The sequence below is a fragment of the Rhea pennata genome, chromosome 3, assembly GCF_028389875.1.
Source record: "Rhea pennata isolate bPtePen1 chromosome 3, bPtePen1.pri, whole genome shotgun sequence".
NCBI lineage: Eukaryota > Metazoa > Chordata > Aves > Rheiformes > Rheidae > Rhea > Rhea pennata.
This window is the reverse complement of record NC_084665.1, coordinates 96,250,940-96,266,100: the sequence shown is the minus strand read 5'-3', so window position 1 is coordinate 96,266,100 and position 15,161 is coordinate 96,250,940. Positions and strand designations below refer to the sequence as shown.

The 15,161-nt window shown below is 39.9% G+C and overlaps 1 protein-coding gene across 6 annotated transcripts in view; it reads left to right on the top strand.

Moving 5' to 3' along the window:
* Nucleotides 1-15,161, top strand: part of KCNQ5 (potassium voltage-gated channel subfamily Q member 5) — a 300,316-nt gene that overhangs the window by 264,523 nt on the left and 20,632 nt on the right. For 2 of the 6 annotated variants that reach the window (XM_062571068.1, XM_062571067.1), the window contains exons 8-11: nucleotides 207-301; nucleotides 2,528-2,554; nucleotides 4,943-4,999; nucleotides 10,283-10,503. In XM_062571068.1, the coding sequence (XP_062427052.1) occupies nucleotides 207-301; nucleotides 2,528-2,554; nucleotides 4,943-4,999; nucleotides 10,283-10,503 (400 nt within the window). The remainder of the gene's footprint in view (nucleotides 1-206; nucleotides 302-2,527; nucleotides 2,555-4,942; nucleotides 5,000-10,282; nucleotides 10,504-15,161) is intronic. The other 4 variants (XM_062571072.1, XM_062571069.1, XM_062571070.1 and 1 more) reach the window with 4 other exon arrangements.

The window sequence follows — 15,161 nt, the reverse complement described above, 5'->3', positions numbered from 1 at the left end:
TCTACTGATGCCAGCCGAACAAACCTGACAGCCACCTGGCGATATTATGAAAGTATTCTTCCTCCCCTCAGGCATGTATCAGTGCTATGAATGATAAAAGAAAGCCATGACTTGTATTGGTTACTAATCTGCTTTTCAATTTTTTGTTTCATCCCCTGCTCCCTCTTGCCTTGTTTTTCTTTTTTTATCATATATCCTGCACGTAGTGTGTATGGCGTAGTTATGCGGCTGATGAGAAATCGGTTTCCATTGCTACCTGGAAGCCTCATTTGAAGGCCTTGCATACCTGCAGCCCTACAAAGTAGGTACAAATATAGCAGCTGGTGCTGTTCTTGATGTCTGTTCAAGCTTTTAGAGAATTAGTCTTTGTCTGTTTTGTCTGGTTTTGTCTTCTCAAGTCCTCTCATTAAAAACTTCAACTAATAGATCAGACCAGTATTATCTAGGAGCCTAGTACAGTGGGACAAATACAAATCTTTTCCATTTATCTGTGAAATATATCACTGAATGTAGACACTAGAAATATTCCTCCCCCCCTAAAAAAATCATATATCAAGGTTAATATTTTACTACCATCCATGCTCCTTACCAGTAGCGCTTTAGTAGCAATCAGCACTCAGTAATAATCGCAGCCTCCATTCAAAGTTCCTCCTACATACTCCTGGTAAAGATGTATTGTTATTTATAACAGACTTATAGAAGAACACACCTCCTGGAGAATGCTACTTACTACCTGAATAAAAAGGGCTCCCTTCAATTTTGAAACTTTAGATCCTGAAGAGAATTCTGATGTGAATCCACGTCACTCCATGTAAAACACCAGTTTGTCCCAGTTGAAGGTCGGGGCTGAAAGGCTGTGCCTGGTCTGAAGGACCAGGGAGCCCGTCTCACTGCCACCGCACGTCCTGAGAGCGCCCCGGATGCAACCCCTGCCGGTCCTCCTCTTGCCTCTCCCCTAAACCCTGGTTTCCATGGGACAAAAAACATTGGCTGCTCTTCTGCTAAATGTGCTTGATCATGGACCTGGGCTGAGGAGAGGGCATTGAAAAGAGCACCTTCCTCTTGCTGTAGAAGTGGCCTTAGTGACCCAAAGCAGGCTTACCTGGAGGCTCAGTCCCTAATCATTTGTCCCGTGGCATGCACATCTCTTTGTCCCGTCACTTTTGTGTTAAAGATCCACAATCTTTTTAAGCAAATAGACTTTTGAATGGGATTTTTCCTTTTATCAATTCAAATCAATATATTTATTAGCTTGGTTCCAGATTGTCTCCAAGGGGGATAGATAAGATTAATACAGAGCTCATTCCTTAAGTTCATTAGTATTTTTATATTTTTTGCCCAGCCTGTACCTAGGTGTAAGGCTATAGCAGCAGCTCTGCCTTTCCAGGGAGGAGAAAACCTTATGGCATTTAGTGTTTCCTTAGGGGAAATTACACCCTCCGTTAAATACACAGTCAGTGGAAGATAACCAAAAAGACCTGATGTCACAGTTTGACAAACAAAAAAATACATTAATGTATTTTTTTATTTGCAGTTTGGGTGAGAATTCACAGAGCATTGGCAGTCCAAGACATTTCACTAATTCAGAAAAAGATTTACCAGAAGGTGGTAAAATGATTGATCTGATACAGGGCACAAATCGGGGAATAAAAGATATCAGATAAAGATCAAAAAGGAATGCAATGAGAGCCATGTAGGAAAGCTGTGATAAGCGTCCTAACTGTTGTTATTGCAGACAGCGCAAGAGAGTTAGTGGTTTCTCTCAAAAGTGGGTGATGAACATCCACATGACAGTAAAAAGGTAATCATGTGCCAAAAAACTCAGCCAAAAAAAGGGTTTGGCTGGGTACCCAAAGCTGATCTTTGAATTTCAAAGAGTTGACAAGAACAGAGCCATAAGTAATCCATTACCATAAGTATAATTCCAAAATGCTTCAAACTAAAAGGAGCTTTTAGATTAAAAGGTACATGGAATTTTGATTTTAATAAGCATGCAATTCTTTTGCTATATACGCACAGGTTGAAGGCAACATTTGTATAAATAAATGGATAAGAAATTACATAAATAGTGGAGCTGTATCCCACCTAAAAATTTCTAAAACCTGACTGTCCCTCAGAAAGTGCATCTAATTGTTATTTTAAATAAGCATATTGCTGTGATAACCTAAAATTAAACATTTTTATTTACTAGAAATAACTTTATCTAATAAGAGTCTACAGCTTTCTGTTATATATGTGTCAGCAATGCATTTTGCCTAAGTGCTTTGCCAACTCAGTCTGCAGTGGTATGTACTAAGCATGTTATGCATGTGTTAAGACAACTGAAAAGTTTATTTTTCAAAAGCATTGTAGTTATGAATCTTGCTTGAATGTTTTTGTGGTTACCCTGTAATGTGTGTGTTGTACACTACTTCCATTGACATATCCATCCCCAGTGTAGCATATATCTAACATCGTCTGTAACTAAGTGATGTGATTACTATTTGCATAACAAATTTGTTTTTCCCTCCCACTCCCTCACCTGAAGAAAAGAACAAGGGGAAGCTTCTAGCAGGTTTGTAGTTTCCTTTATTGCTTATATCTTTTAAATCTTTACTTTTGAAAGGGTTTTAAGTGGTTCGGTACAACAGGCTCAAGAAATTGCAACGCGGTACTGATAAGAATGGCAGATCTCGTTTGTATTTCGCTTGCACCGATAGGATAGCGTTGCTGAGGTTTGCTTCTTTGTCTCAGTTTTCGTGTGGGAAAACTAGGTAATTTTCCAATTTTTTTTTTTAGCCGTACGTTTTAACGTGGCGGGGGAGATCTCAGGTGCCGCAGTGGCGGATAAGGAGCGGCGCGGTCTGCCCCGGCTGCAGCCCCCGGGGAGGATGCCTGCAGCTCCCAGCCACCCCCGGGGAGCTCCAGCTCCTTCCCCACCCGGGATGCTCCAGCTCCTTCCCCGGCGTGCCGGGACCGCTCCCAGGGCGGCCGTCTCTCGAGGCGGCCGCCTTTGCCCCGACCCGCAAGCGGCCAGCGCCGCGCTGTGATTTCTCCCATACGTCACCTCCATAAGCTTGCTGGCCAGTTCCCACCACGTAAAACCATTACGCCTTCACCGAACCTTTTCGGGCTGACCCTGCTCCCCCGACAATAACGTTCGGAGTCGCCTTTGGCTTTTTTAGAAAAGGAGAGGCTGAAGGTGGCAGTGAGCGGTTGTGCATCTCCGCCTGTTGCTGCCTCCGAAACGGGGCGTTGTGAGAGGACAGTTTATTGCCAGCTCTACCTGTGAGCACCTACAGACCCAAAGTCACCCAGGAGGAGTAGAAGCTAGATGCAAGAAACACCTAGCTGTCAAAATTACATTATAGGCCCCGCGCTAGTGATAACTATTGTGATTTTCAAAGAAGTCAATGATTTAGCAAGCTTCTTTTTCACTTTATTTTCCCTGAATGGAAGACAGTTGTCTGTTCAGAAAATCTTATCCCTTATGTGCCGTTACTGCAGTGTATTAGGGTAGGTATAAAATGAACTTGTTAACACAATGTTAAAGACTTTTTTCCAGTGGTTTCTACCAAATAGCATATTAAAAACTGAATTTATAAAGTCAAGATGAACCTATGCTTTTGCAAGGCAAACACAACTGTACATTCCTCAAGGAAATCCATAATTTTAATCTTTTTCTGAGATCTTGGTCTACCCTAAACAACCCACAGACCACTCAGTGCTTTTTAAAAAGGTGTGTTTTTTGTCAATGGCTGTTTATAGTTCTTATGCTGATATATTGCTATATGTTTCTATCATTTAAAATACATGTTGTGTATGTGGTCTTTTGTGGTAAAAGTGTAAATGCAAACTGCTGCAACGTACTTAGAGGTAACTGTCCTCGATTATTTAACTTCTTTCTTAATGCAATGCTGAGTGATTTGCATGGGATGCTATGTGAACTAAGTAAGCTGCTTCTTGTTTCACTCTTTAAATTAAGATATGTTTATACTAGCAGTGCATTGGATTGCTTTCTGAATATGCTCTTTGCTCTTTACTTCATTTTAATAACAGCAGAGAAAAGTGTTTCTTGCTTTAGGTAAAAGATAACTTTTATTACTTATTAAAATGAATTTTGTGTTTACAAACACAAATTTTTGAATTTCATCGTCTATAGAGACCTGTGGCCTTTCATTAGGCAACTAAATGTTGCTGGCTCTTTGAGAAAGCGAGCTGTGCTGATGAGGTGGTAGCTCCATGCTAAATTTAATAAAAATATGTTCAACACATTATATTTTCTGTTTCTCAAAATATCACAGGTGTTCTAGTTAATCGTTTATCAAAGTAATGGGAGGCAACCTTTTTGGTGTTTTCCATGCTGCAGATGGGATGGTTCGGTAAATCAGTGTTAGAGTTCTGCAAGCAGTTTAAAATCCTGTATATTAAATTCACTATATCTATAAATACACATACTGAGTGCAAATAATATTTATTTCTGCTCAATTATACATTGTGGCTGAAGTTCTTCCTGTGCAGGAAGGAACATACTGAGAGCACAAACGATTTTAAGCTGTGCGTAGGCCACACATTGTTTCTCTGCAAAGAATGAATTTCACCCATCTAGTGTAGGCTTCTTTTACCATTTTAAATAGTGGCCCTGAGTAAGGATCCCCTACTCAGGCAACTTGCTGTGGTGCAATATGGTTGAGCTTTGCTAGCATAGGAGTTTGGAGAAAAAAATGTATCATTGTCCCCTGCTCTGAGACACCCAAGTAAGCTATACTCTAGAATTCTCTCCATATGCTGCTGTATCATGTCTGTTTCTAAAAGTAGGTTTAATGTAAATTATTGTCTTTGCATGCACCATGTGAAAAAGAAACAGCCAGCGATCAAGAATCTAATTTGGTTTGGAAAACCTAACCCCTGGCTCGTAGCAGAATGCTTAGTAACATGGTCCTCTATTTCCCCTCGCTCCTAGTAAGCTTTGTAGTAATAAACAGAAGCTCTTCAGGATGTACACCCCTCGGAAACATAGGTATTCAGCATCCTGCCTATTCACATGATGTTTGAGAATGCCAACTAACATCAGGTGCATGATTCATTGACTTCCCCTTCTTAGCGCTTTAAAGTTCCTGACTCCTCCAAAGGATGTTTCTTGATTTTCTTTAAATGCTTGTAATTCCCCTCCTTGCTTGTTGCCTGCAATTCCATTAATACAATGGCAATTACACCTGTTCTTTGAAGTTCACCTGGCCGGACAATTGCAGTGTGCAGCACGCCGTGGTTTGCTCAGCCCGGTTTCCCGCCTCTGCCTGAGACTTGAACTTTTTGGAATGTATTATCCTGCCGATACCTACAACAGTTGTTGAATATTTGGATAACGACATTTCCCCAAGTCCAAGAGGATTTTTATAGCCGTAGAAGTTGAGTTCTCTGTCACATAAATAATAATTAGTGGGGAATATTAAGATATAACATGTTAGGCAATATCAACTGTTAAAACATAGAAGAATCCCCTTGGACACAGCTTTTTGAAGCTGTGCCTGCCTCCTGTATCTATGAGGTGGAGAAATGCATGTGAAAACAGCCATCAGCTTCAGCTGAATTCTACTGACACTTTGGCTCTTACCAAAAATGGTAATTTCCAGATCTTAAGGATATCTTAAGGGATCTTAGGGGAAGAATCCCTTGATTTATAACTACACATTGTAACAAATTTTCCATATTTTTAACAAATAATTTAAAAATTAATAGAAGCACAAACTGATGATAAAAAATGAAGAAAAATAGTTTCTATTAATCAGAAACTGTTTTGAAGAAGGAAAAAATACACATTTTTTTTTCTATTTGAAAATTTAGACATTACATCTTGAAATTCTTGTTATTACTCATTGAAGGTATGAGATATAACACCATATTTCTTGGGTTCACACTTCTAGGATGAGACTGGTGGAGCAGACTTAAACACTTGAACTTCAGGTGTTAGACTTTACTGTCCTATCTATTGCACTTGCATTTGTTCAATTTAGCTTAATTTCGGTAAAGTCGTCTGTTGGCTTGGTAAGAATCAACATTCATATTTATTGAAAATTAGTTACTGAAAATTGATATTGAAAAGCTGAAAAACAGATCATGAATTGCAACTGGTGGGAAGGTGCTGCAGGTCTGAGGTTGAAGAAGGGCGGAGGATGAGACTGACCACAAATGTAGTGGAAGGTAGAGGTAATAGGGGAGTGGGACAGGGAGCTAAAGAGATGTTGAGTTCACCAAAAACTATAGTAAGATGATCCATGGAAGACAGATAGAGCTGTAAGTACAGACAAGAAAAGCAAATATTCATTAGCATTTATCAATTAAAATAAATCTTATAAAATCTAGTCATTTGATTCACTGCAAGTGTTCATTGCCCTTGCAGTGAAGCTACAGTGACCTCTAGTGTCGCTAAACACCTATTCTTTCATAAATCAATGATGGAAAACATAAAATTTACAAAAGAAAGAAAAAGAACTGCAAAGTCCTTCACTATCAGAGGGAAGTGAATGGTTCGTGCACGTACTGATCAGGAAGAATGAGTGGTCAGACCCTACAACTAATCTTTCAGAAGACAAAAAATTAGAGAGAAATCATCTGCGTTCTTCCCAGTGGTTCCAGCTGCAACTGATCTCCAACATGCTTCAAGGCTCCAGCATTATCTGTATGAATATATACCAAAACCTGCAGCCTTCAAGAGAAGATTAACAATCTTCTCTAAAGAGATTGCCATTGTCAAGGAAGATTGCAATAGAAAGTAGCTGTGTATATAAACTAGCTGGAAAAAACTGCTAATCACATAAGATAAAATAAATGATAATATATAGATAGAGGACTGGGGACAGTTGTGGTTCTCTCAAATCCTTGTCACTTAGGTTTGATTCAGGAAGCCGTGTGTTTCAGAAAGCATTTAGATATTCATTTTCCAGATTCTGTGTTTCTTCTGGACCAAAATTCGAGTTAAGTTTTGGGATTTTCAGGAATTTGTGAATTTCCCATGGGTATTAACAGACTTATGTTAACTCAGGTTATTTCCTTTGACTACTTTGTAAAAGAGAGGAGAAAAGGGAAAGAGAAAAAATGTAATTGGGTAAGTCCTGCAAGAGGTGAAGGATTTTTAATGAGACACTGGACAGTGCTAATCCAACCAACACTAAATTCAGAGTAAAGGGCTCAGAAAGCTTCAGTGGCCCCTAGTTCAAGTGAAAAATGGTCCAAAGATGCTTGAAATGGCATAGAAGTGATCTACAATCTCCACCTCCATTGCAACAGAGCATCAAGAGCCAGGAGCTATACTTTCAGTGCAAGAAAATCCTGGTCAGGGTGCCCGGAAAATGCTTCAATTCAGTGATTCCTCCATAATATGTTTTCTGCTGTGTATAGGAGAGTCTCATGACAGGGTTCTTCCAAGGGCACTGATTTACTGCTAGGCATGAATTCCCCACTGCTGCAAGCAGTGCAGGTTATGCCTGTGCCCAGGGAGTTGAGTGGGACCCAGTGACTTCAGAAATGCTCCATCTGAGCATTTCCCACCAGTCTCAGAATAGGAAGAGGGACCCAAGAGCGAGGAACTGCTACAACTGGTGTCTTCGGGCAGTTTCTACTCAAGAGCCAAAACAGAGTTCCTAAAAAACCCATCCTCCAGCTGCTCTGTGGCAGTTCATGGCTCAGCACTCTCCGCATGGGCATGCCGTTACATTGCCATTACTGCAAAGCAGGGGGTTCAAGTGTGAGGTCGGCGTTATAAATTAGTATTTTCATTCTCTGTGTTGCATTTTTGCAAATGTCTCTAGTACAGATGAAGTGTCTACTGTTCCTTTCACTATAGCCTCATTGCTTTGATTTGGAGAACTAAAGATATTCAGGTTAAGTAGCCATTTCTTACAATTCAGTTTTTATAAATGAAATGAGCCTATAACCATGTGCCCAAATCATTCAAAGGCAGATGTTGTTTACATTAGTACAAATTAATTGGCGTAAGAACACGTGTGCTTTTTTCATTTTCTGTTTTCATTTTTAGTTTGGAGTTACTGGGATAATAAAAATTATGGCCCATAGTGATCTTAATTATGACTAGTTTATCGATTTTCCTTTCATTCTAATTAGTGCAAGAGGAAGAAAGCTGTCCGGAAATTTTTTTTACTTGTAAGATTTGTCCAGAAAATAATAATTTGATTTCATGATTGAATTGCTTTTCCTGAAATCTAAGCCCTAAGATGAGTAAATATAGTATGTTGGACAGATGTATAGAGATAGTACCTAAAAGAAGTGCATTTTGATTGTGTTGCTCATGCTGTATAGCATGCAATAATGTGCAATAAATACTTCCTAGATTATGTCATCATGAAATCATACAATTCAAAAGATTCCTCAACTGAAATGTAATTAAATCATAAAATGTAATTTTCCTTGAAAATTACATTTTAGAACTTGCTTTTCTTTCAAGTAGTAGGTTCTGAGGGTCTTTTGCATTGAATACACAACAGGATTTAGTCCTGCAGGTGCAGATAACAATTTGCAATGGAAGGAGATGACATTTCCAGCACCATCATGTGTTTGTTTCAACAATTGCTTACTTTGGACAAGGGAGGAAGGGGGTTAGATTGAGAAATTATACTAAAGGTATTCTTTCAAGTGATTTGACATGCCATATAGAAACAGATTTATCTAATAATCTTTCTATTATTGTGCTTATTTTATAGCATTCTTCAAACTTATAAGTGTTTCAGCATGTGCTTTGCTTGCAACAAACTGCATCCTTTCTAGTTTCAGTGATGTCTGTATTCAGACTGAAATGCTCTGCTCTGCTATGCATGGAAAAGATATCTGATTATCTAAACATTTCACAACCACAAAAGTTTATAATTACATTCATTTCATATAATTACATATTAACACTGTATTTTTAGTGTGCAGTTGGTTAAACATCTAAGAGCCAAATAGCGTATTTTAGCATTAGTTAATCAGCTGGAGAATTACTTTCCGTTGAAAACATCTCTTAGTGACCTGCTGAAGTTAAATGCAAAGAGTGTGAGCAAACTAGAAAGTGTCTTACCTTCAGGTACAATTATAATTTACAAGTAGACTGTCTTTGCCATAGGTGTTCTAAAAGAACCCCTCAATCCTACTCCAGTGCAGTAAGACTAGTGCATTGCCTACTCCATCTCTTCCTCTGCAAGAGTAGGTTTGACCTTTGATCAAGAAGGTTCTACAAGTGATTGAACTTAAACTTATATATAAAACACACGCTTGTTTCCAAACCAAGTATCAGAACTAATTTTTGTTTTCCCTTTGTGCCTTCTGCTTCAAGAAGAGCCAGACAAAAACATAAGGGCTAGATAACGAAAAATACATGCAGATCCTTGGGGTCATCACAACAGGTCCATCATATATTTTCAGATGTGAACGAAAGTAATTTAAGTACTGAGAAGTAGAAACTCTACACATGCCACATTCTGCTGACTGGAAGGCAAACGTCATAAACACAGGAAGAAAAAAAATCAGCTTACTGTTGGCCAACTGCAAGTATACAGGCCAGCTTTGATCAAGCAATCACAATCATTAGCTCGGCTGGGCTGTTGTAATTCTTTTTTAAAGTAGAGCCTGCTGCAGGTAATAAGCTCCCAGCTTGGTCTCAGATAATGACTTTATTGAGCATACAGTGTAACATTACATTTCCATTAATCAGTCATCACACTGATCATAGTCGTCTCTTGGATGTTGTGTTACTCCTGTTTCTGTCTTGTCCAAATAAGTGCTGTAACAAGGGATTCTGAATATGAGTGTTCACTAACAATGCGTATGAAATGTTGGAAGGTGCCACATCTTGAAAAAGCATGAGTATACTAACAGCAATGTTCTTGCCTGCTTATAAATAACTACATGGCATGCAGTAATAATAAATACTTTTTTTTTCTTGATTATCTGTAGAGATGGTCAGAAATGCACTGAGCTGGGCCAACTAACATGGAAATAAACATGATAAAAATTCAAAGAATGAAAAAATATTTTAGAGATTAATCTGTAATAATTGGCTTAATTTTGTTTCTATTTGTTAATTTTAATTTCCATTACAAGGTCCTGTGAGATAGACAGTCATTGATAATGCCTCTATCAAACAACAGTTATTTCAAATCAGTTTCATTCTCAGATGAAATATATTCCATGAAAATAGAAGTGTGTAAGAAACTGATTAATACTGCTTAGAATTTTTAGAAATCATTTGCCTATGATAGAAGGAAATGGAGTACAGGAGCTATGAAATAAAATATATTTCTCTTCCTCACAGTCAAAAGTTAAGTTTCAAAGAGCGGGTTCGGATGGCCAGCCCACGAGGTCAAAGTATTAAGAACAGGCAGTCTTCAGTCGGGGATCGCCGGTCGCCAAGCGCCGACATTGCTACGGAAGGGAGCCCGACCAAGGTTCAGAAGAGCTGGAGCTTCAATGACCGGACCCGCTTCAGGCCATCACTGCGGCTGAAGAGTTCCCAGCCAAAACCAGCGGTTGATGGTAGGAATTTTCCCTATTTTCCACTGCATACTGTTGCCAGGCTGCTCATGGTGTCAAACACCAGCGCTTTGAATGTGACCCGTTAGGTCATCCTTTAACTTTTAATCCTTACTGTTGGGAGGAGTAAAGGTAGGCGGCTTTAGCAAACAAAACCAGTACAACTGCTTTTATGTATTGCTTTCTAAAAGCTGTTTTAGATGTAGAAAGGACTGCTAATACATGAAGAACTGGATCTCTGTGAAAATGCCTTGCTGAGCCAGCAGCAGATGGGAATGCAACCTTTCATATGCTCTCTGGAGTGCCTGATGTTGCCGCTCTCTGCTCTCCACTTGCTGGCTAAGATCCTCTTTTGCATTAAAGTAGCTGCTTTAGTGAAAGATTTTCATCTACAAAGGCTTATCAAATTGGAGCCTGGTAAGAGCAGCCCTATGACAGGCAGGAGCAAGGAGAGCCAAGCAGCTAGCCTTCTGTAGACACTTGCACTGAAAGGATGTTGTTTGGGGTGTTACTTCTGCCCCAGACTTCACCAGGGATTTAGTTTTCTATAGCCACATTTTTCCCCATTTAGGAGTGTTTTATTCTTTCCTAGGGGACCCACTGAAAAAAAGTAGAGGGAACTGTCTGTGGAAGGAGGGAGTGTCACTGACTGGGTGTGAAAGGTACAGAGTGAATCCGTTGATCAAAGTATGGAAGTGGAACCTTATCCGTTTATATGATTGCAATCATTCATGTTACTTCTAACAATTGTCGGTAAAAATATTCAGACGAGTGTAATTTAGGTATCTGCTTCTTTTTTACAGCACATATTATTACAGACATGTAGGTTGGCAGAATACCCGTAGAACTGAAATACCCCATCCCTCATCTAAGAAAAATCTTACACAACACCTCTCTTCAGGAAAAGTCTGGGTAAATAAACATTTCCTGGAGGGCTAACGAGATGAACCACCCACGACTGCTAAGGTCATCGTTCCAGGCTAGCCTGCCCCTGTAGAGAGCCTCAGAGACACAAATCCTGAGTTTGTCTTTGTTACCGCAAGCCACTGGGATGTACCATGTCATCCATCTCTTGAGGTCTCGGTTATCCATGTGGCTCACCATCCCTTGCCCCTTTCTGGGGCAAATGGCCTGGCTTGTCTTCCAGGAAAATTGCAGCATACAGCATATGTGGTGCCTGCCTCCTGCCAACGTAGAGCTGGACAAGATCTTTTGCCTAGAAATGGGAAGTCAGAGACGCTGTAGGTACCAGAGTGTAGTTGAAGCTGTCTAAATGTAGGCTTCCTATGTAATCAGTTAGATAGCATGCGTATCTCCCCAAAAGACAAGCCAGAAATGACTTCATAGGTTAAACCCTTGTAACTTGCACAGCCTCTGGAAGTGAACTAATAGCAGAGCAATTTGTTGAGCACACCGCCAGAGTCTCAGCCATTCACATGTGTTCCAGTCTCTCAGCCTATACCTCACTCAAGAGCCCATTTACTTTTTCACCAGCCCATTTGTTATAGAAACATTTCGTAAGCATTGCCCTGGATTTCGTCTTGTACATATTGTCATTTATAGGAACCATCTGCATGAGAAGATCATGTTCCCTGTTATTGTCTCTGCTTGATGGAAAAGGTGGCATAAATGGCACCTCAGGTATTTCTGTAGATAAAAGATAATAATAACAACAAGTTCATAGCTGTGCATAAACCCTTAAAGATCTTCCAGCTCCTCAGAGCGAGTGCAAGCAGTTTCCATGTCAGCAGTTTCCAGCTACAAGTCCACCCTTATGAAAAAGGGCCAACAGATATGACCAATTTCTCATCGGTGGCAGGAGGAACAGCTTCCATTGTCCTCAACATGTAAGTGAATGCCAAGTTTCCACTCTGGGACCCAGTCCAGCTACTTCTAGGACTGGTATCATCAAATGGATGTCCAGTATGCTCACTGCTGAGAGGCAACTCCCTGCTACCTCACACAGTACATTTGCAGCAAAAGACAGGCGTTATCAGTCTTGATACATTCTTTTTTTTCCCCCATATTTGTTACTGTTTTCACAGTTTTTATGCATTCTATAATTGACAGCTTAATGGAAAGGATCTAGAAACTATACATTTAGGTTAGAACATCTCACATCTTTCACTGGGTGAAAATACAGCATTTGCAACACTTTATTCATATCTCTCAGTTGTCAGATGCTCTAGTTTCCCTCCTTGCGGTATTCTCCAGCTGAAGGATTAATTATTTTGGCATGTACTGACATTCCAGCTGAACTAGAAGCCACCCTTTTCTAGATGAAGATCTGGACTCAGCACAGTACCCTTTAACTGCTCTTTCCTCTGACGATTCTTACCTCTCTGTAGTCTGAGAGGAGAAAAAATGGTATTTTCAATGACCCTTCTAACCTAAGGCTTATATTGGGCAAGGCTGACTGGGCAGAATTCAGAGCTGTGCCAGACACCCTGCCTAGTAGTACATGGTGCGGGGGGCAAGCGAAGTAGTGAAATATGGAGGGTAAGAACATGCCATCAGAAATCCCATCAGAGTAAAACTCTGGAAATGCTCTAAATGATTCAAAGAAGCACAAAGAGTGCTTCACTTTGCACACTGAATCTGAAGTGCCAAAAGTTTATGTTAGTTATCTCATGGAAAAATGGACTTCACCTTCCAAAAGAGAAGACAGGTATTTGCTTTGGTTTTGGTTAACTATATGAAATTTGGGGTTCTGAATGATTTTCAGTTAGCTCCAATTGAGGAGGAACTACTTTGCTGTGTAGGTGAGGCACACAGCACTCTATAAAATAAAATGGAGGAATAAATGTACATTATGAGCACAGATTTCTGAAGGAAAGCAGAATTATTAAAGTCTATTAGAATAATCTATGGCAGATGAGCCAATGCAGCAATTTTGCAGTCTTGACTAAGTTCTGATATAAGACAAAGTTAGAATTGGGGCCAAAACAATCAGAAAGAGACCGCTAGAAAACCTCAATGCTAGCAGTTAAGAGTTTGTCATGTAAAGGAAGATTTCTAATCCAGATAGGAGTTTATGGAAGGCAGCTAATAGATAACATGATGGAAAAGTCTTACTCTTAGGCTAGACATTAAGAAAAGCTTGCTAACACTGCCCTGCTGCAGGTTAAGATCATTGAAGGAGGTACCTCGGCAGTGATTAAAACACACAGGTATCTCCCAAAAGGATATTGGCATAGCTATCTTAGAACAGTATGACCAAAACTGTTGCATAAATGTCTTTATTTATGGGAAGCGACAGTGCTTTGAAACTGCCTATAAAGCATTTATTGTTATTGCCAAAGTGGGCCTGGCAACTGTAGCAATTATTTCAGCTACATATGTGCATTTGCAAATTGAATCCGAACCTGAGGAAGCTTTGATGGCTGCAGACACTCTCTAGAGCTTTAACAACAGTGTAGGGGAGCTAAATAGAAAACTAAGACTTACACAATCTGATTTTAAATATATGTCCACTCTCAGCTGAAATGTGGCTTGCAGCTGCCAGAACTCTTGTTGAAGATGAGACCGTGCAAAAATTAGTGGCAATGGTGCCAGGATGCTGTATTTCCAATCCCTGTTGTAACTTTTAAAGGGAATTGTCAGTACTAAGCAGATACAACGGAATTCCTCACCACTAGATCTGTGGAGGCCTCAGGAATGGTAGACTGTGTTACAGTGCGTATCCTCAGAAGGATACAAGAATCATTTGCAAGTGTTTTACGGAATGATGAAGAGATAAGGAACTGCGCTGTTAATAGGATTGTGGATTCCCTGTAGGGAATGGTCCCCAACACATCCCATGAACTGTGGCGGGAACCATCCAGGAGAGGGAGTTGGCCCAGGCCAAACCTGTGCTGGAGGCTGTGCAGAGAGTTAAACAGTGCACGTGATCTCACGCTGTTGCTTAACGCACTGTGCCTGTGCCTTCTTGTATTTGCTGGTGTAGATCAGACCGAGACTCGTCTCACAAAATCTCTCATCTGCAGACACCTACAATCCAAGGCTTGTTTTTTTCTGCTTGCTTCTTTGTGTAGGGAACACAGCTTTTTCTGCTTAAATTCTGTTCCAGTCTTGTACTGCCACAGTTGAAATAAAGAATAGATAGTGCATTGTACATGCAGTTCTCGGTAAGGGACAAATGTGCCCTGTTACATTTGTATTCTACCATCCTCTGCTTCCAAGCTTTTGCATGAGTTATTGGGCATTTATTGCAACCTAGAGCTATTGTGTGGCTTTTTGAATAAAACACCAAAAGTGTTCAGCACAGGAGATATTACAAACATATTTCATTTGATTAATTAAAAGGAACTCTCTAAGGAAATACTTGATTTCTGCACCATCTCCGAACGTTGTATGCTCACATGAACTCTAGCCTTTCATTCCCTACAGAGTACTTGCATAAAATCCTCAGGGTAGAGTATATTATAAAAACCATGGAAAGAATGCAGTCGTGCATTTCAGCCCCCATGTCCTCAGTTACTACCACATTATTTATGTATTGCAAAAATGACAGGTTTTCCTTTCAGTAGCACAAACATCTTGACCCCATATAAGGTTCAGCTAATGTAGCAAAGGTCCTTAGTTTGGTTGCTTTTACATCTCAGTTAGCTTCAATTTGCTGATTCAAAATGAAGCTGCATGATGTCAAAATCAAGCTGCTC